The 23,035-nt window shown below is 40.6% G+C and overlaps 1 protein-coding gene across 1 annotated transcript in view; it reads left to right on the top strand.

Moving 5' to 3' along the window:
• Positions 1–23,035, top strand: part of TRPC5 (transient receptor potential cation channel subfamily C member 5) — a 307,326-nt gene that overhangs the window by 105,504 nt on the left and 178,787 nt on the right. The window contains exon 2 of the mRNA XM_055268235.2: positions 13,775–14,173. Within this exon, the coding sequence (XP_055124210.1) occupies positions 13,796–14,173 (378 nt within the window). The 5' untranslated portion in view covers positions 13,775–13,795. The remainder of the gene's footprint in view (positions 1–13,774; positions 14,174–23,035) is intronic.

Genomic DNA, 23,035 nt, shown 5'->3' with positions numbered 1-23,035 from the left:
ATCAGTTGACCATAAATGTGTGCATTTATTTTTTGGTTATCTATTCTGTTCCATTGATCGGTATGTCTACTTTTATGCTGGTATTGTAACGTTTTAATTACTATAATATAATTTAAAGTCAGGAAATATGATGCCTCCAGCTTATCCTTTTGCACAAGACTGCTTTGGCTGTTTCAGGTCTTTTGTAGTTCCATACAAATATTAGGATTTTTTTTTCTATTTTTTAAAGGCCATTTGGGATTTTGATAGGAATTGCATTGAATCTGTAGATCACTTTGGGTATTATGGACATTTTGAAAATATTAATTATTCTAGTCCATAAACTTGAGATCTCATCTCATTTATTTGTGTCTTTTCTAGTTTTCTTCATCAATATTTTATGATTTTCAGTGCATAGGTCTTACAACTCTTTGGTTAAGTTAATTCCTAAGTATTTTCTTTTTGCTTGTTCTTGTCTCTAATGTAAATGGGATTTTTTTTTTAATTTTTCTTCTGGATAGGTCATTGTTGGTGTATAGAAACGCCACTGATTTTTGTATGATGATATATTTTTCTACAACTTTACTAATTTATTTATTAGTGCTAACAGTTTTTTTTGTGAATTCTGTAGGGTTTTCTACAACTTTACTGATTTATTTATTAGTGCTAACAGTTTTTTTTGTGAATTCTGTGGGGTTTTCTCCACATATGATCATATTATTTGCAAACAAATAATTTTACTTCTTCCTTTCCAATTTTCATGCCTTTTATTTCTTTTTCTTGCCTAATTGCTCTGGGTAGAACTTCCAGTACTATGTTAAACAGCAGTGGTGAGCATGAGTATCCTTACCTTCTTCTGGATCGTATAGAAAAAGTTTTCAGTTTTTCCCCATTGATTATGACGTTAGCCTCGAGTTTTTCATATACGGTCTTTATTGTGTTAAGATAAGTTTTTTCTATATTTATTTACTTATTATTTATTTATTTAGAGACAAGGTCTCACTCTGTCACCCGGGCTGGAGTTCAGTGGCACAAACATGGCTCACTGCGGCCTCGATCTCTTGGCTTTAGTGATTCTTCCATGTTAGCCTTCCAAGTAGCTGAAACTACAAGTGCACACCACCACACCTGGGTAATTTTTCTATTTTTTACAGAGACAAGGTTTTGCCATGTTGCCCAAGCTGGGCTGGAACTCCTGGGCTCAAGCAATCCTCCCACCTCAGCCTCCCAAAGTGCAGGGGCTGTAGGTGTGAGCCATCAAGCCCAGCCTCCATATTCATTTTGTTGAGTTTTATCATGAATAGATGGTGAATTTCATAAAAAAATTTTTCTGTATCTATTGAAATGATCATGCAGATTTTTATTCTGCTAATATAGTATATGACATTGATTAATTTTCGTATGTATATGTTGTATTCTCCTTTCTTCTCAGGGATAAATTCTACTTCATCATGTAACATGATTTCTTTTTTTGGTTTCTTTTTTTGGAGATGGAGTCTTGCTCTGTTGCCCAGGCTGGAGTGCAGTGGTACAATCTCGGCTCACTGCAAGCTCCGCCTCCCCGCTTTGCTCCATTCTCCTGCCTCAGCCTCCCGAGTGGCTGGGACTACAGGCACACGCTGCCACGCCTGGCTAATTTTTTTTTTTTTTTTTGTATTTTTAGTGGAGATGGGGTTTCACAGTGTTAGCCAGGATGGTCCCGATCTCCTGACCTTGTGATCTGCCCGCCTCGGCCTCCCAAAATGCTGGGATTACAGGCGTGAGCCACCGCGCCCAGCTGTAACATGATCTTTTTAGTCTGTCGGGGGTCGGGGGCTGGGGGAGGGAGAGCATTAGGAGAAATACCTAATGTAAATGACGAGTTGATGGGTGCAGCAACCAACATGGCACATGTATACCTGTGTAACAAACCTGCACTTTGTGCACATGCACCCTAGAACTTAAAGTATAATAAATAATAATAATTATATAATATGGCACCTATGGAAATCATATTAGTCCTCTTTCCAGGGTTTATTGCTATTGCTGTTTGTTATTTTGTTGTTGCTGCTGCTGTTTTTTTTTTTTTCTATTTAGTGAATTTCCTGGACTAATTTTGAAAAGTTTGTGTTCTTTATTGTATACAGTCACTCAAGTCTCTGCTCAATTATCTTAGTCGCTAGTGATTGGACAGAGATTTATTTAAGTGCCTTGAACTAATAATTCTCCCACCTTTTGCTGATGTGGAACAACCCTCAATTCCCTGGCAAGCAGTTAACAATTCTGCCTTAATCTTCATCTCTTGTTTGTGCAGAGCATCAGGGTCACTCTTACATGAGTGATTAGGGCCTTCTCAGGTATTTTCTGGGCATAGACACAGCCATACCTTTGTCCCTCACCCTTCAGAATCCCAGGAAAATTTCAGAGCTCTTTAAAGCTCCCTGTAAACATCTCATTCCCGATATTTTCCTTTTAAGTTTTTTGTCATCCTCTATTTTGCTCTAACTAGTATTATTTCCTCAGGGAACTATAGTGTTAAACAATTGCCATGGATTTTGTAAATTATTTTAAAAACAATTTTTGTGGGTACAGACAGTCTAGGGATAGGGTTTTCCTCACTGACAAAGCCCTGGAGTAAGGTCAAAATAAAGACAAGCTTTTCCCGGGATTTTCCAGACAGCTCATATAGTCACAGCTCTCTGGTGATGGGTCTTTGGGGAGCTCCAAACCCATTCTGTCTTCTCCAGTGGTTACTAGCTTGCTGAATTTTGCATTTGCTGTGTTTCTGAAGTTGCACGTTTTCAAAGCTACCATCAAGCAGGAGACTGGATTATCAGACTACAGCAAGTAACAGTGCCACAGTGCTATCTGTTCCTATAAAAATTTAACTGTTTTTCTTGAATAAATGCTTCTTAGATTGTTGCAAGTGTTTGGTTAATTTCCAGAGTTCTGAAAAGTCATTTTTTTTTCCTAGTGTTCTCATTGCTTTCATGGGGGAACAGATTAGTGTTCTCCTTAATACCTATGGAAGACCCTGTGCAGATATTTGGGGTACTTTTTCTGTACAACTATCTCTTATCCATTACCCTCTCCTGTGATCTCTAGCTACCTTCACCAGAAGTCCACCAGGCTCTGCTTCAGTTCCCTCTCCCTGAACCATGACCTGGAAACTCTCTCAAGGTAGCAAGCTTAGAAAATTATAGAACCCTTCTACCTCGTTTCCCATCTCTCAGAGACCACTGCTTTTCATTGACTAGTGCCCCGTGTCCTGAAAATCACCATATAATATGTTTTATTTTATTTTTTGGTTGTTTCAAGTAGGAGATTAAATTTAGTCCCTGCTAGCTACTCTATGTTAGCCAGAAGTATAAATCCCCTCCATGACACACTTTTAAGTTTAATATGCATTATTAATATTTTCCCCATCACTTCTTTAATTCTAAACTGTCAACAAAACAGTAAATCTAGCACTGATTTGTAGCATTTGCCAATTTATATTGTATATATACTCCCACTCCGGCCAATTTCAAGTTAACAACATATGTAATATTTCTACAACATATGTAATGCAATAGATATAAATAACTTCAGGAGCATAGATTCTCCTGTAAATGAAGTAAAATAAATAGGAAATTACTTTGTTTTCAGTATTACTTTGTTTCTAATGTAATTTGTTTAATTGTAAGTTGAAATAATTTAATTTTTAATAACTGTATTTAAAAACAGCTTATAAAATTTCTGAAAATTTAACAATCTGTTCTTGTGAGATAGTATGAGCCATCTGCAGTACACTACTGCTTCTATCTCTGGAGATTAGAATCACTGTGGAAACATCACTATAAGCAGGTATGCAAGGAGAAGAATTCATCCACCTAGGGACATGTGTGCATGCTCCCTGCTCACCAAGGGCATTAAGCTACCCTAACAAATATAAAAAGCAAGCGTTTCACCACTTTTTTCTCTCCAGAGGAAAAATATTATTCTCAGAATTCCACCATTAAAAATTCATTACTGCGGATCTTGAAGTCTTTTCAATTTCTAAGAATCTTCTATTAAAATGGTAAGGTATTTCCTGTGAGCAGTAATACTTTAAGCCTTTTAATTGGCTAATACCTTTATGGATGGTACATAGCTAAGTAAGAACAAGGCCTTGTGTCATTGGCTTCTAGGCTCTGTGCTTGGCAGAGGCAGTGGAAATAGATGTAGGAGGGAAATTAAAAAGGGAAAGTAGCAATACTCCAATTTAAAAGTGCCTTTTTAATTGACTTTCAGAAAGTCAGTCCCAATATATCCATATATAGGACCGAGTTTTTACATACTAAGAAAATAGCTGGTGCCACCTCCTATCTTGGCCTGACTACCCACTAGCAGTGAAGGTCACATGAGCTGCTAACCATTTTGTCTTGCTCATCTCCAGGAGAACATTCTAATGTTGGTGGAAAAATTGAAAGAAGAAAAAGATAAGAAGTCCATCTATAAACCTCAAAAGTTTAAAATACCTTTACAACAGTAGCCATGCCAAAATATTAAAAAGCTAGAAATGTTCAGCAATTTATGTAAGAAAAGGAAGCCCATAATGAGAAACAAGAGAAAAATGAGGAAGAATAATTTTCTAAAGACAATGGGGTTTGTGAGGAAATTGTCGCTTTTGACAAGTTCAAAATAATATTTTTTCTCAAGATTTAAAAATTAAATGATAAATGGGTGATATTTGTCAGCCCATTCATAAATATGTAGAATGTATACAACCTTTGAGGAAGGAGAGTGCCACAAGCCAGACCAAGCCCCTCTAACCATAATCAGCAATTCCTGTACAAAGCTGTTAGACCCACGCACCAAGCACGCAGTGCAAATTCCCAGTCAGCTACACTGAGTTCCCAGGTGCAGAACAATGCTGACCCCTTGCGCCTATAAAAACTTTGTATCACTCTCTCTTGTGCCTCATACTCACGTAGTAAAGTTTTCTTCCTACTTCCTAACCCCAAACCCTAGGCAACCTCTCAATGCCTACTATGTGTGGAGTCTATTAACAGTAATTTAGACTGCAAAACTCTAGAAGGAAATGAGCAGAATTGACTTGTCCTCATCTACACAGCTGTTGGAATATGAATACCTTCTTCAGATTTCTGAATTTTTCTAAGGCAAGAAGAAATCTAAAGCGGGGAAGGTCTCTGTCACTAAAAAGGATTGTAAGCACGGTCCGACTTGGTAAAGGGCCCAAGGAAATAATCATCTCTGGAGCTTAAAAGGAACATGGTGGCAGAAGGGCAAGAGACGCAAGACAGGGTAATTGTAACCTGAGGCAGTGGGAGAGGCAGAACACTGAAAGGAAGCCAAAGTTTGCAGCCAAGAAGGACACATTTCATATCAGTATTTAATCCATAGAGCAAGGTAGATGCGATGGGTATCTGGGAGAATAGATAACATGAGAGAAGGAGGATTGAATTGAGTCATGAGATGAAACACTTGTTGAGCAGAGCTATTATATGTGTCAGTATGCTCTTTTATTTACATGGGGGCTCAGCACATATCAAAGAACTAGATTAAATGCTTAAAGAAATTAAATTAAACTTACAGCAATATTTTATAGGGCCCACAGAGAGCATCCTGACTTCCAAGTGATCTTTCATCCAGACATCTGAAGTACTGAGGTTAAGTTATGAATGATAGAATCATAAGCAATCATTAACAGGCAATAGAGAGACCCTGGGAATAGTCTTAATTTTTGGAAGGGACACAGGGGAAGAAAACCTCTTATAACAACATACTCCTCAGAGTTTCTATTAGAGGAAAGATCTTGGGCTGGTTTCCCTTAAGATGGAAATCACAGTGATCACGATTCATTAAGATGGCTTTGAGCTATGACTGTTATTTCTGGGAAACAGCACTCAAGAGGCTACAGTCACAGACCTCAAAAAATCAGAGCAACTCCATCTCTGAGTTGAGATGTACTACCTTCTGAGTACAGGTTTACAATCCAAACTTGGATCGCCCCCGCCCCAGTGTCAAAAGGAATTGAGATTCTATCTGGATTATCTAGTTTATTTTGTCTATAAAACAGCCTAAACTGATAACTGAATCTCAAACTTCATTTCTTTTAGTCTGAATCATCCTGTTTGCCTGTCTTCATAGTATAAACAAATAGCTAACTAATAAATGTGCCCTCACTTGGTGCTGTATCTAACCCAATAGTCTCTAAGTACCATAATTGTTGGTAATACTTTGCAAACTTTTATCATGTTAATAAATAGTTGATGTTAGGGCTGACATCGATAACAATCACCTTGTCTATCTCCCTCATTTTTCAGAAAAGGAAATGAAGTCATAAAGAAGCGGTAATGTGGCTGGGCGTGGTGACTCACGCCTGTAATCCCAGAACTTTGGGAGGCCGAGGCGGGCGGATCACGAGGTCAGGAGATCGAGAACATCCTGGCTAACACGGTGAAACCCCGTCTCTACTAAAAATACAAAAAAATTAGCCAGGCCTGGTGGTGGGCGCCTGTAGTCCCAGCTACTCGGGAGCTGGGGAGGCTGAGGCAGGAGAATGGTGTGAACCCAGGAGGCGGAACTTGCAGTGAGCCCAGATCGCACCACTGCACTGCAGCCTTGGCGACAGAGCGAGACTCTGTCAAAAAAACAAAACAAAAAAAAAAAAAACGGTAATGTGACTTGCCTGAGTTCACGCTTCAAGTTAGTGGCAGAGCTGGGACTACAATCCACGTCTCCTAATTCCCAGGACACTATTTTTAAACTGCACCAATTTACAAATAGAGGTACATACCATTACTTTCAGAAATGTTCCCTGATAAGTTTTTCTCTTTCATTTTGAAGCTGTTCTACTGTAACATTTTACGTCTTAATGTTGTATGTGAGGGCAGGCAGGAATGTGCAGAATTAACCACTTTGCAGGAAACATGACCTTGTACAAAAGTAAAACTCTCTGAGTAACAATAAGGTTGACCTGGTTTTAGAGCACCCGATATGCAAAATGAGAAATTTATAAGATAATCACACTGAAGGTGATTGCAGTATAAGGGAGTACTCAGCAGAACTTCTTGAGTGCATTTAAGCATTTAAGATCATTATTTGGCAGAACTCTCCGGGGCCGAGAAACAAAGTTAAAACGTTAAAAGTTACTACCAAATGAAAACCAAAAAAGCAAATTAAGCATCTTTGAAGAATAATAGAAGTCACGAAGAAATAGAATCTATTTGACAGGAACTCAGATTCTCCTGGAAATATCAGGGCCCTAGTAATCAGCCTTAGTGAATGGCCTTTCTCAGTCACACAGATAGCAGCACTATAACTCTTCCAGTCACCAAGGCTTAAACTTGGATATTATTTTAAGGTTCCTCCTATGCCTCATTCTCTAGAGTTTATTCATTAACAAGGCTTGTTTTATCTTCCTTTGAAATAACTCTAAAATTCTCTTCTTCTCCATTCAGACTGCCACCATTCTAGATAGAATCTATAAACGTATGACACAGTCCCATTCTCCCCTACTCTGGTTCACCATTGACACAGCCATACGAGTCACCTTATAACGTACAGCTTTCTTGATCACTTCTTTAAGAACCTAGAGTGTCTCTTCAATGCCTATAAGATCAAGTCATAGCTTCTCAACCAGATGTTCATCATCCTCCAACAAGTAGGCCCAGCTTACTTACTCCTACATTCTTCCCTCTCTAAGTATTGCCCTATCCAAAACAGTACCAATTCTCACCCCTGACTTCCACCTCTACCCCACATATAATAAAAGTTTTCTCCCAGCTCCTACATCTGTCTATCTATATCCTACCCAGCCTTTAAAAATCAGCTCAAGTTCTACCTCTTCCATATACCTTTCCTAACCACCACCCAATAACTTCAGCTAACATTGATCTTTACAATTTCATTTAGTGCTAGCAATGCTATAGACACTGATATCCTCCATGTATTTTTATAATTGGAAAAAAATAGCCCGAGCCCATGACTGCGTGGGGATGTGGTTAATCTCACAAACAAAAGCAGGGCTCTGCCAACAGAGCATTCTCCCATCTCTATCCCCACCATTCTTTCATGTAATAATTCAATACATATTTATTGGGAGCTTACTATGTGCCAGGTACAGGGAATAAAATAGTGAACATGACTGATGAGGTTCTGGCTATTATGGAGTTTACATTTGGGTTGGGAGAGCCAAATGTTAAAATAGTGAACAAATAAAAATGTAGTCAATTCAAATAATTATAAGTTCTTGAAGAACTTACCTTGAAAAAAATGTAGATGGAAATCAAGCTAGGGTAGTGAGATGTAGAATGACATGTGTGGGGCTTGAAAGCGTGGTCTTGAAAGGCTTCACTGAAGAGAGGACATTTGTTCTGAAACTATACAATAGGAAGGAAACCGTGCAGCTTTATGGAAGAGGACTAAAGTGTAAGGACCCCTAAGTGATCACATGCTTGACAGGTTTAAAGAAAAGATAGAAGGCCAGTGTGTTCTTAAATACCATTGTGTTTTATATACCCACATCTGAGCACATGCTGTATCTACAATCTAGAATGACCATCCCTAGATCATTGCTGTCTAGGAAACTCTTACCAACCCTTCAAGACACAGCTCAAATATTACTTCCTCTGTGATGCCTTCCCTTATCTCTAACACTTAAAGTTGAACACTTCCTTCTTTGTATCCATACTATCAATTAGAATCTCTATCACCCTGCACTATGTTTAACTTATTTACATTTTTGTCTCCCCCTCTGGACTTGGAGTTGCTTGATGGCAAGGGCAATGTCATTTATATATGCATATTTGTGTTCCCTACTACCAAGTGCTCTGGGCGTGACAAATAGATGTATAGCAAGTACTTATTTAACTGAAACACTGGATATCTACTATTGCTGGCACTCTCATAGATTTTGTGGAGCATACAAAAGAATCTGCCTTCATTGAAGTAGTTAGGATTGTAGACTCTGGTGCCAGAAGCTTGACTCCAATCCCATTCCCACCACTTACTAGCTGCGTGACCTTAAAAAATTACTTAACCTCTCTGTGCTTCAGGTTCCTTATCTGTAAGGTGGGAGATAACAGTGGTAACTGTCTAAAAGTGAGTATTAATTTAAATAATGTATACAAAACATTTAGCACACACAGTATCTGGCATAGAATAAGTACTGAGTCTTACCTTATTTATAAATTAAGGAAATAATTAGATTGACAAGATTTATACACATGAAAAACAAAATACTGCAAATATATTACTATACAGAACTGTTTAAAGTGCCTCCTGAACCAAGATGCTGCCGCACTATGACCTCAACAAAGCATTGCTGAATGAATGAATGAATGGACTAAAAAAAAAAGCCACAGTATAATCTGTGCTGGTCTGACCATTTCTAGAGCACTGTGTTCACTTCTGAACATTACACTTTAAGAGAAAGAAAGTACTTTATAACTAGAAGCAGACCAGTAGGATGCTCCAAAATCTGGAAAGTATCTAATAAGAATGATTGAGGAAACTGAGAATGGTTAGGTAGAGGAATACATTACTGCTGACATTAAACATTTGAAAGTTGTCATGTGTAATAAAGGGGAGCTTTGCTTGATGCTGCTCTAGAGAGCAGAACTTGGGCCAGGAGATAAAACTGATAGGCAGGTGATTTCAGCTGAACATAGGAGAGTATTTGCTGAAAGTCAGTGTTCCCCATGCAGGTGAGGAAGTGGTGAGATTTCCATCTGTGGAGGTGCTGATTAACCGAACAATCACTTAACAAGGATACTGCCAAGGGGACTTTTTCATTGGGCTGGTGGTTATTCTAGATGGACTTTGGAATTATTTACAGGAGGTTCAAGATCTGGACGTTTCAGGGAAAGAATAGTGTCACTACATTAAATTTAGTTCTCAAAGTGATAATCTCAAAGAAGCCAAAATGCTCTCAAAATCGACATCCTCATAACTTTCCCATGACCAGCCCACCCCTGTGCTTTTATACATGAAATTTCCACTATAGGCACTTTTTGGACTGCTCATTCAAGGTCCCTGTTCAAAAATGATTTTTTTTCCTGGGAGAAGTATGGCTTTAAGCCACTCAGCCATTATCATCAGCTTCTATTATAGTGCCTGGTATATATTAAAAATTATTTGTTCAATGTGTTACCAGTCATTCACACCTTAGATCGTACAAATTTATCAGATTAAATTTACTTGCCTTAGAAAGGCCCTGAAGAGATAGAAAATTGGACAGATAAGTTTGGAAAATTGTGAGAGGTCACAAGGGTTTTACCATTTAAGCTGCAGTCTTCATGACACACGGTGCAAGCCATGCACATATACCATGACACTCTGAAGGTACTGATGTTTTCTTAGTTAGGTAGAAAGCCAGCCTTTCCTTCTCACAGATGAAGTCTTGTGCTGGGCAGAAATCTGGGCTGGGATTTGCCAAAGTCATTTTGTGCCCTGGCCTTCTGCCAAGTCCATCGATTTAGCTCTTTGAATTGCATCATTTAAGCCCACAAATGTCACAGATTCTATTAGACAAACTCCTCTGGCCAGCAGCAAAAAAAGAGAGAACATGATAAGCCCTCTGAGGCAGCCTGTTAGACCATTCTTAATCTTTCATGGTTGGAGAACTACATTGCGAGTGGGGTTCACTGGCAGAATGGCATGAAATACTGGCAGGTTTTGTTTCTTTAGTTAAGAATATACTTCGAGGCTTAGCTTTGGTTAATGGCAGATGAGTGCATCTGCCAAGTATAAAGGTAAAGGGTAATGGGGAAAAACCTTCCAAATAATACATTCTTAAAAGATACCAGAGACTCCATCACTAGTTACTTATTCTCAGAATAATGGCAGAGTAGGCCTAACAGCAAGCATGCAGAGAAAGGATTGGCCTCTGAGCCTGGATTGAGGCTGTGGCTAAAGCTACCAGTGAGGGTCAAGTGGCTGCAGCTGTGGGGATTGGCAAAGGGTAAAGAATTAGGCAAGTCATTAGACAGCTATATGAGTCTGCATGTCAACAGACAATGCAGGAAACCCATTTTTGCATTATTCTTTATTCGTGGTATAGAGCTGGGCATCACTATTTAACAGAGATTTCCAAGGCTGGATACCAGACCTCTCCTTTAGCCTCCATCACTTCACTCCCATTCTTTTAGCCAGACATTGCTTTAATTCCAAAGTCACAGCAACGTTCCTAATGAAGGAATTCATGTTAATATATTACTAGTTTTTAGCCATGTGATTTATTATTTCATCCAGGGGTAGTTTTGGCAATGTAGTCCCTTAAAGCAAGAGTGACTCTAATGGTACACTCTCAGGCAAACCTTTGTAGATTTATTTTTTCTAAAGAGGAATACTATTGAGGCCTCTTAGAGTCCACTGGAAAATTACATAGACCAGACTAATTCCAAATGCAAGAGATGAAAATTAAAACTGGACTTTGAACTGACTATATATCATCCAATTATACTTGCCTCAAGTTACAAATTACCATGATTTTACTGTTGTCTCTCTTCACTACTTTAACCCATGCATCTGGCACATAGTGAGAATTCAAAGAATGGTACTGCTTGTTGCCTTCATTATGATTACCATTAGAGGCAGTGGTAGTAATAGTGCCACTCCAGTACCTGGCACCATGCCTGAGCCATGTTAAGTATTCAAAACTAATGATTATTTTTATAACTTTATTGCCCCGGCTTCTGGCATAGAGCAAATGTTCAAGACCATTTTTCAGATGGGGATACCAAGATTATGAGCTATTGCCTTGGAATGTTAGCTCACCTCTAATCCCTATATCCTATTCAGCTGAAAAATAAGACCCCTCACGTTCCCCCCAACCCATCACCCAACTAGGCCATAACTGATCTCATCATCTTTCTTGTTGCACTCGGCAGTGCCTGGACTGCCCCCACGCTTTCATGTTTAATTCATCCTCCAAGGATTAGCCTAAGAGCTACCATCTTTATGAAACTTTCTGTGAGAGCTCCAGCCTTCAGTGAGCAAGGTTGTATGGTTTCCTATCCCCTAGCGGGGGCTAGCAGAGTGCTAGACCCAATAGAGGCTCTCAGTGTGTTTGTATTGATTAAATAAATAGAAGCCAATTGGGTTGTTGGTCCACACTTTAGGAGGTCACACTATCCCTTCTCTCCCCCACTCATTTTTGTTTACAAGGTAAAAGCAGGGAGGCAGTCTACAATTAGTATCATTAAAGTTTTGTGCTGTGTATTGGCAGATGCTTACTCTAAGTGCTGTTCGTTTAGCCACTTTCACTACTTTCACTTTGCTTGAAAGTAATGAAAGAATGTATCAGTGCTTCTTCAGGCAGTGAAACAGCACCCTGTTCTCTTGGGATTTAGATGTGGAGAGAAATTTGTCATTTGGGCCTGCTCAGGGCAAGAGGCAACACTCATCCTCAAATACTAACTTCCCAGAAGGTCACAAGCACATGAATTGCAAATACCACTTGATATAAGATATGCCTCTCCCTCTGCCAAAGCAGGGATGTCATTACCTGGAAGACTGAGGTAAATGTTGGTGGAAGCTTCATGTCTCTATCTTTTCTTACATCCAGAAGGTGAGAAAAGAGGCTCTTTATCACATTTCCGTGTCCTTTAGCTGGCAAAACAGTTAAGTAATGAAAGACACTGGAATAGGTCCATCCTAACTCAGCCTCTAGAGTGGCCTGGAGGCCTCAGGGATGAGGGAAAAAGTGGAGCCAACACCTAATAGATCTGAGCCTCATTTTCTCCCTTGGAGAAGATAATCATTCCCATCTCACAGGGACGCTACAGGGAGTTAATGAGGAATGTGTATAAATTTTATCTGTAAACTATGAGGCAAGAGTTCTATACTGCGATTCATTCTATGTGATTGAAGACAAAGGCTGTCTTTTTACCTTTGTCTCCCAGAGACAGTTTAAACACATTGTAGGAGCTCAATAACTAGGTTTTTACTTTAAAACTAATTCTATTAAATATAACCTGGATTTAGGTATGATACAAATAAAACAGACCATTCACTTATCAGAACTTAATCAAACAGATTCTCAGATCTGTTAGCTTTTCATTTGAAATGGCAGAGGAAAAAATCATGAGCAGGCACAGAGGGCACATGCTTATCTTTTGCAGTTGGCTTTGGCCTATTGGAGTCAATACCCCTTCCCCCAGCGAGCAGCAGCAAGAAGCAGGGTTGCAGTTAGAACTGAAATAGGATTTCAATCCAGGATGTGCATCTGGGACAGTTACAAATGTAATCCTGAAAATTAGCATAGGACCAGAGACCTAGAGCCTGAAGGAAATTGGCCAAAGAAGATTTCCAACTTTGCATCACTAATCAGAAGTGCTACCATGAGTATTTTCAGGCACCAGAAGAGAAGGAAGGTAGGAACTAGCTTATGCCATGTCTTAGGAGGTTTACCCTATGCCAGTTGCTTTGATAATGTATATCTTATTTAACTCTCACAATAGCTTTATGAGGTAGGAATTATTCTGTAGCACAGGACCTGGCACACAGTAAGCAGTCACTAAATGATAACTGCGAATAATATTATTAAGATTGATAACCTTAGTATTAATAAATAAAGCACAGAGGGCTTGAGTAACTTATTCAAGACCACAGAACTGGTAAGTCATAAAACCAGGATTTAAGCCCAGGTCTTCCTGACCCCAAAGCCTGGGCTTTTTCTGTTATACTTCTTTGTAAGAGGAAAAAAGATTGTGTCATTGAACCAGTTTAGGATTTTCTAACCCCTTAGCAGGGCTGCCTCCATAACTGGCCACTTGAGACCTCCACGTATCTAAGGATATTTTTGGTCTTTCTCTGTTTCCTCACTCAGATTTCTAAATTGCTATGAACCATGGCCCAACTGTACTACAAAAAGGTCAACTACTCACCATACAGAGACCGCATCCCCCTGCAAATTGTGAGGGCTGAGACAGAGCTCTCTGCAGAGGAGAAGGCCTTCCTCAATGCTGTGGAGAAGGGGGACTATGCCACTGTGAAGCAGGCCCTTCAGGAGGCTGAGATCTACTATAATGTTAACATCAACTGCATGGACCCCCTGGGCCGGAGTGCCCTGCTCATTGCCATTGAGAACGAGAACCTGGAGATCATGGAGCTACTGCTGAACCACAGTGTGTATGTGGGTGATGCATTGCTCTATGCCATACGCAAGGAAGTGGTGGGCGCTGTGGAGCTTCTGCTCAGCTACAGGCGGCCCAGCGGAGAGAAGCAGGTAAGAGAAATTCCTACAGGCTGGGAAATAGCCAGGCACAACAGGGCGCCAGGTCAGAAGCCCTGAAACTAGGGAAGGTTAGATGGTCTGGAATCGAGACGCCCTATCTCAGAAATTGCACCAGTGATCTCAGGTAGCATCCTGGAGCTACCCTACGTGGCCCATGCTGAGTTTTACTGATTTACCTTTTCCTTATTAGTGTTTGCCCATATACATTCAGCACTCACTGAACATACTTAGCAACCAATGATGTGTTCTTTGTTTCCAGACTACTCAAGCCCCTTCTAACCTTCGTACACCCTGCTTTCCATCTTCCGTTTCCTCCTCTTCTCAAAGGTTATATTCTAGAAAAGGAGAGACAAAATACAGAGTTTGGCTTTCTACTTCTCATTAGCCTCTCTCTGAAGACAATACAGGAGGCCTTTAAACTTGAGCACCATGGTGCAGATGCTTATGGAATAAGGCCTCATATATTTTCCCAGTACCTGTCAAGTGACTTCATTCCACCTCCAAATGTTTGGGGTTTTGCCTCTGTGATTCTCATATCCTCCAAGGCACCTAGGTTTGATACTCCGAAGTCATCTTTTATTTGTCTGGCTCCCTTGCTCCCATGTCCAATCCCCGACTCCTGTGGTTCCTTCCTTCCAAATATCTTTTATATACTTTCCCTCCTCTCTAGTTCATCTTTCACCAGTCTGACTCTGGTTCTCAACATCTCTCTCTTAGATGAGTGGTTCCTAAAGTGTGGTCCCTTGACTAGCAGCATCAGCATTACCTGGGAACTTGTTAGAAATGCAAATTCTCAGGCTTCTGCCACAGCCCTATTGAATCAGAAACTCCGGGGTGGGGGCCCAACATGCCCTCCAGAGGATTCTCATGTACAATCAGTCAAGTTTGAGAACTGCTGTCCTGGATTAATATAAAGCTCTTCTAACTGGTCTCCTTGTCTCTAGCATGTTCCCCTCTCTCAAACCCCAAGCAATAATGCTGCCTTATTCTCCCTAAAATAGCATTATGAACCTGTTATTCCTATGCATCCTTTTGCAGCTTCCCTTCTGCTGTCTAAAGGTTCACTGAAAATGAACTTACAATAGACAGATTAATAGGAGAAAATGGCATACAAAATTTATTAACATGCATATGGACATGGAAACCATACACAAAGTTTGAGGCTCAAAGAAAAGTCAGATGTTTGAGACATAAATACTCTCTTCATAGGGGAGAAATGTATGGACCTGGGAGGCAAAAATTATTTTATAAATTATTATCTTTGGACGTTGGACGGTGCCAACAAGTTAAGGGAAAGTGAGGGGTGGAACTGCACAAGAACTAATGCTGTCTTTTTTTTTTTTCTTAAATTTCCACAGGTTATTGCAGAGCAGGTAGTGTTTGGTTACATCAGTAAGTTCTTTAGTGGTGATCTGTGAGATTTTGGTGCACCCATCACCTGAGCAGTATATACTGCAGCCTATTTGTAGTCTTTTATTCCTCTCCCCCTTCCCATGCTTGTCCCCTGAGTCCCCAAAGTCCATTGTGTCATTCTGATGCCTTTGCATCCTTATAGCTTAGCTCCCACTTACGAGTGAGAACATACGATGTTTGTTTTTCCATTCCTGAATTACTTCACTTAGGAAAATGGTCTCCAGTCTCATCCAGGTTGCTGCATATGCCATTAATTAATTCTTTTTTTTTTTTTTTGAGACAGAGTCTCACTCTGTCGCCCAGGCTGGAGTGCAGTGGTACGATCTCGGCTCACTGCAAGCTCCACCTCCTGGGTTGATGCCATTCTCCTGCCTCAGCCTCCTGAGTACCTGGGACTACAGGCACCTGCCAACATGCCTGGCTAATTTTTTTGTATTTTTAGTAGAGACAGGGTTTTCACTGTGTTAGCTAGGATGGTCTTGATCTCCTGACCTCGTGATCCACCCACCTTGGCCTCCCAAAGTGCTGGGATTACAGGCGTGAGCCACCGTGCCCAGCCAATTCATTCCTTTTTATGGCTGAGTAGTATTCCATTGTGTATATATATATATATGCCACAGTTTCTTTATCCACTTGTTGATTGATGGGCATTTAGGTTGGTTCCACGTTTTTGCAATTGTGAATTGTTCTGCTATAAATATGCGTGTGCAAGTATCTTTTTCGTATAATGACTTCTTTTCCCCTGGGTAGATACCCAGTAGTGGGATTGCTGGATAAAATGATAGTTCTACTTGTAGCTCTTTAAAGAATCTCCACACTGTTTTCCATAGTGGTTGTACTAGTTTACATTCCCACCAGCAGCATAGAAGTGTTCCCTGTTCACTGCATCCATGCCAACATCTACTCTTTTTTTTTATTTTTTGATTATGGCCATTCTAGCAGGAGTGAGGTGGTATCGCTCTGTGGTTTTGATTTGCATTTCCCTGATCATCAGCGATGTTGGCATTTTTTCATATGTTTGTTGGCCATTTGTATATCTTCTTTTGAGAATTGTCTATTCATGTCCTTAGCCCACTTTTTGATGGGATTGTTTTTGTTGTTGTTGTTGTTGATTTGCTTGAGATTTTCATTGTGGATTCTGGATATTAGTCCTTTGTCAGATGTATAGATTGCAAAGATTTTTTTCCCACTCTGTGGGTTGTTTGTTAACTCTGCTGCCTGTTCCTTTTGCTGTGCAAAAGCTCTTTAGTTTAATTAAGTTCCAGCAATTTATCTTTGTTTCTATTGCATTTGCTTTTGGGTTCTTGGTCATGAAATCCTTGCCTAAGCCAACATCTAGAAGGGTTTTTCCAATGGTATCTTCTAGAATTTTTATAGTTTCAGGTCTTAGGTTTAAGTCCTTAATCCATCTTGAGTTGATTTTTGTATAAGGTGGGAGATGAGGATCCAGTTTCATTCTCCTACATGTGGCTCGCCAATTATCCCAGCACCATTTGTTGAAAAGGGTGTCCTTCCCCCACTTTATGTTTTGTTATTATGCAGATAAAGTCCCCTAGGTAATCTCTTGGAGCTGCCCTCAGACAAATACATGAAAAGTCCATCGGGGCATGGTGATGACTGCCCATCTCTTCTCCATGGTTGATCTTTCTTGGTTATTTGATTAGATTTCTAGGGAGGGAGTCTTAAGACAATTGCATTTCTTTTGAAAAGAAGCTTCTTTACTTAGATAAGGAAGTTACAGAGAGTCCCTCAGGGTGTATCCTTAAAAAGGATCAGAGAGACAGGGAGGTGGACAAAGGTCAGAAAGAGAGAGCTCAGTTCTGAGGCTTATTTTTGAGGCCTTTCCACTTTTCTTTCTTTTTTTTTTTTTTGGAGATGGAGTCTCACTCTGTCACCCAGGCTGGAGTGCAGTGGCGCAATCTCGGCTCACTGCAACCTCCGCCTCCCGGGTTCAAGCAACTCTCCTGCCTCAGCCTCCCGAGTAGCTGGGACTAGAGGTGCACACCGCCACGCCTGGCTAATTTTTTGTATTTTAGTAGAGACGGGATTTCAACGTGTTGTCCAGGCTGGTCTCGAACTCCTGAGCTCAGGCAATCCACCCACCTCAGCCTCCCAAAGTGCTAGGATTACAGGTGTGAGCCACTGCGCCCAGCGGCCTTTCCATTTTTCAAAGCACTCAGCATGCTTAAGTGCCATATTTTGGGGAATTATTTTCTGTACCCCAACACTTCCAATAACTGTAGTTATTAGAAAAGAAACCAATCCATGAAGCTTGCACCTCAGTGCCCTCATGCAATGGTCTTTCCAGTCCTGTATTCCCCTAGCCCCTTCTAAACACCCCTCAAGTCAGACAGGTCTCTCTTCACTGTCTCTCTTCTTTAGGAACACAGAATTATGCACATAGTAGGGACAAAAAATACTGAATCATCAAAATTGGAATACTTCAACACTTTCCAAAAAGTAGAAATAGTACATAACAAAAACAAAATTGCAAATTTCTTAGAAATAGTAATAGTAGAAACACTCAGCATCAAATCTAATGGTATATGGCCAAAGCTGAGTTTAAAGGAAATTCATAGCTTTCATATTTGCCTAATCAAACAAAAAAGAATGAAAATAAACTTAATTATAACTCATGGACTAAGAATTATAATAAATGGAGCAGAAAGCAAAGACACTATGTGATAATAAAAGTTCCTTGAGTAAAGGGCCTGAATCCCCCTCCGCCATCAGCATTGAACACAGTACCAAGAGAGTAGGACTTTCTCTCTCTTGTTCACTGATGTATTACATCACTAGAAAAATTATTTACATCACCAACACTTCATAAGTGTATATTTAATGAATGAGTAACATACAACCCACACCGTGCTAAGTATCTGACATGGCTTATCCCATTCAATCCTCTTAGCAACTCTATTAGATAGACAGTATTATTATCATCCCTATTTTACCATAAGAAAAATTGAGACCAGCTGCAGTGGCTCACGCCTGTAATCCCAGCATTTTGGGATTTGCCCGAGGTGGGCAGTTCACTTGAGTTCAGGAGTTCAAGACCAGCCTAGGAGAAACCCGGTCTCTACTAAAAACACAAAAATTAGCTGGGTGTGGTAGTGCAGGCCTGTAATTCAAGCTACTCAGAAGGCTGAGACAGGAGAATCGCTTGAATCCAGGAAGCGGAGGTTGCAGTGAGCCAAGATCACACCACTGTACTCCAGCCTGGGTGGCAGAGAGACACTCTGTCTCAAAATAAATAAATAAATAAAAAAGAAAAATTGACTCACATGATGATTAGGTCAATTGTCCAAGATCACAACTAGTAAATGTGAGAGCCAGCATTCAAACCCCGGCAGCTTAGCTCTTGAACACACTCTCTTAACCAGTAAGCCACACTGCTTCCCTAGCAGTCTGAGTAAGTCAGGATTCCCAGCACAGAAGTTCTGAGACAAAGTAGATCAATGGAGGATATATCAGCCCTCTGGAAAGGAGGGGCCTGAAGGATTTGGATGACTAGCAAAGCAGAGAGGTGTGAATATGTTCCTGACTTGACTCGGCCCACCTCACTATCTCCATTAAAACCGATATGTTTTATTCCCCATTTCCCCAGAGCCCTGCCAAGTGCCTGGGTGATTTAATGTGCTATTCTATACTAAGGCTTACCCAGCTACACTGCTGCAGAATGACTTTGCCAACCTCAGAATCTGCAGCCCATTGGCTTTTCCCTTCACTTGACACCAATCACATATCATTTTGTACTATTGGCTAGCCTTACTTGTGTAAATGTCTGAGCTCTGTAATTAAATTGTTTCTCAAATGTGAGGCAAAAATCTAATGTTCAGTGGTTTCCATGTTTCCCTCATCAGTACTTAACCCAGTGCCTAGTACATGATGGGTGATATATAAATGTTTGCTGAGGAACATGAAAGAGTTAAGTGAATTTTCCAGAAAAGCACATGGCTTGCTGATTGAACAAGACCCTCTGGACTTCCATATTCAACTTGATTTAGCTTCATTATAGTTTTGGGAATGAGGAGATCACAGAGAAGGTTCCAAGAAGGAGGCTAGTAATGCCAGCTCTGTCTGAGTTTTGAAAGTGGGCCAAGTTCTCATTTGATGGCCCTCATTTCCTCCATCTTTCCTCTATGCTCTACTGAATGCTGAGGCTCTGCCAGTCAGGAAGAAAGACACTAGGCAAACTTATACTAAAGTGCAATCAAAGGCATGACCTCCCTGGGGAAAGGTACTACTTAACTTACAGGAATGAACCCACTGACAGTGGAAAGTCAATCCTATGGAACCTGGGTAAAGCTACTTGGCTCAGGCAGGTTTTTATCAGGACCCTTTCATACACATTCCCAATATAAGACCTACTTTGTCCATACTTAGCTATCACACTGTAGGTACAAACCCACAGAGTTATCAGCTCCATTCCCAAGTCTCTTCAGCAGCCTTCTCCTCCCTTTCTTCTCTCTCCCTCTAACCCCCACCATGAGCCTCTGCTAAATTTCATTTTCTTCCATTGCTCGGACAATCTCTGTGATAAGTCACACGGCAGTAACTATAACTGTCACAGTACTGGAGCTCTGTCTTTCTGGGAGATAGAAACAAAATTTGTTTACTTGGGAGCCATCAGGGATGTGAGCAAACACAGACCTTCTGAAGGACCTTTGGTTTAGACGAGCAAGCCATTTTCAGGGAGGCCTTTCTCCCACACATGGAATTCAAACAACCACTCTTTTTCACTGAGTCCCTCCCTTATCTTTCCAGGAGACTGGGCACAGTTGACCTCCATCACTCTTGGAAAGATAAACCACTGCCTTCCTTGGCTTTACTGGGCAAGGGCTTTAGCTCCAGGCTAGAAGTAAGAAGCTGTCTGCTCTATCTTTATCCCAGACTCTTGTGCTCTTCCCCGTCTTTTAGTCTATCATCTCAGACAAAGGTCAGGGGCTGGGCATAAGGGGCTGACAGTAACTTCAAGGATCAACTTTGATACGGAGACTTTCATTTTTAATAAGAACGAAATCTTTAAAAATATGATGATACTCTATCAGGTAGAATTTTCCTCACCAAACAGGGGTGTGTGTGTCTATGTATGTTTGTGTGTGTATGTTATATGTTACTCTGTGGACTTGTTGCTCCAGAAATCTGACCCTCTTGGCCCACTCCGTAATCACTGTGGCCTATTTACTTAGGGGTAGATTTTGACAACCAGGGAAATTTGTGATTTTTGTTGGGTAAATCATCTGAAATTGGTCTCAGAATTCAAAATTCTTGAGACAACATAAGGTCTAATGCCCACCTATTTCTGGTCTAGTATGCTTGCTACCTTTGAGCCACTGACTGTAGAAACCACGAGAGGAGTACTGTTATCAGGGAGAGCAAATCCAACCGCAATTCAGAGAGGAGACTCATGTCTGTGTATGCTCAAAACCAGCTCTAAATCAATTGTTGTGCACATGAGAAACTTGTCAAAATGCAGATTTCTGAGCCCCACTACATACCTACAGATTCAGAATCTTGGAGTTTAGGCCTGAAATCAGAATTTTAACCAATGCACCCCGCCTGTTTCTAGGTAAGAGGTCCACGTACCTCTCTGTATTTGTTTCCTAGGGCTGCCATAACAAATTACCATAAATTGGGTCGCTTAAAACAACAAAAATGTCTTCTCTCACAGGTCAAGAGGTCAGAAGTCTGATAAAAATATATCAGCATGGCTGGTTTCTTCTGGAGGGAGAATCTGTTCCATGCCTCCCTGCTAGTCTCTGGTGGTTGCTGATAATCCTCTGCATACCTTGGCTTACAGCTGCATCACTACAATCTCTGCCTCTGTTGTCAGAGTTCTCCTCTGTATCTTTCTTCTGTGTCTCTGTAGTTTTCTTCTCTGTCTCTTTACCTAAATCTTCCTCTCCTTTTTATTATGAAGATACCAGTCATTTGATTTAGTGCCCACCCTAATCCAGGATGACCTCATCTTAACTTGATTAAATCTGCAAAGACCCTTCTTCCAAATAAGGTCACATTCACAAGTACCAAGAGTTAAGACTTGAATATATCTTTTGGGGGACACAGTTCAACCCACTATACTCTCTATGAGAAATATTTGTCTGAACAAGTGGTTGTTAAACATTTTCAGCAGTAGAGTCTTTCATTAAATGAAAACCTACTCAGATGCAAAACAAACCCAAGCAGAGTTTCCCTAGTTTAAGCGCAGGTTGGGTTTCAAACCCACTTGTTCGTTCTCTCTCTCTCTCTCTCTCTCACACACACACACACACACACACTCTTCTACTCCCACACCTCCTTGGCCCCTGAGGAGTGAACACAGCTTAAAAGCCACTGGCCTACAAGACAGAGTGGCAGACTCTAATTCACCGTTCACGGTGCAAGCCAGCTTGTAGCTAACAGTGTGACCTTGGGCACAGAATCTCTCTGTAGCTCAACTTCACTATCTGCAAAATGAAGCTAACAATACCCAGCCCTACCTAATCCAGAAACCTATTGTGAGAAAGAAATAAGGTTAAGATATGCCCAAGTCTTTTGAAAAAAAGGTTTGATAAATGCTACACAGAGGTCAATAACTATTATTTTCAGCTTTACTCCACCCATTTGACTTAGCATGTCGTATGGTATGGAGAGACCAGCTGGCAAACGGTACTTCTCACAAGGCACCACCAGTGGAGTGAGAGGAAGAGGCTGGTGAACAAGCCAACTTAGTTCTAAGATTACCTCCTTCTGCCTGGCCCTGATGGCAATGCTCTCCCGTCTGTTGCCAGGCAATCTGCATGACCTCAAAGTCATCCTTCCTTTTTCACTAGAGTCTAAGGATTTGAGCAACAGGGAGGTAGAGCTGCTGGCCTCTGTATCAACAACCCACCCAAGTAATTTTCTTTCTTGGTCACTTGCGTCAATGCAAGCAGGTGAAAAGAGGCTAAGCCAACCTTCTCCCCATGGCCCGCCCCTCTGGGCTCTTCCATAATTACTCATTTGTCTGTGGCAGATGGCTCAAAATTAAAATTGGTCTCACAGATGAGCTAGAGAGATTAAATCTCAACAACACTGATAAGTGTTTATGTTGAGATTATAGAAAATCAGCAATGGGACACTTCATTTACTCCTCCTCCTATCTGTTTTTTTGTCTCAGACTGAGATTACACAGTGTGGAGGGGGACAGCAAGGGCCTGGAGAAAGGTGACTGGATCATGGAGAAGGAAAATAAAATGTCTAGCCTATAAATCTCAAACACTTAATATAAAAGCAGAAATTCAAGGAGAAAATTATAAAAGTCATCCTGCTATTTATAGATAGCCTGCAGTGGTAGAAAGACCATAGGCTTTGAAGTCAGCCACTTATTAGATGTGTTTCCTTGCACAAATAATTTAATCTCTCCAAACCCCAATTTCTTCATCTGTAACTAGGAATGATAATGAAGTCTATTTCATA

Source organism: Symphalangus syndactylus, chromosome X (assembly GCF_028878055.3).
Source record: "Symphalangus syndactylus isolate Jambi chromosome X, NHGRI_mSymSyn1-v2.1_pri, whole genome shotgun sequence".
NCBI classification, from domain to species: Eukaryota; Metazoa; Chordata; class Mammalia; order Primates; family Hylobatidae; genus Symphalangus; species Symphalangus syndactylus.
The sequence above is the reverse complement of the archived record's forward strand: the minus strand, read 5'-3'. Positions and strand labels throughout refer to the sequence as shown.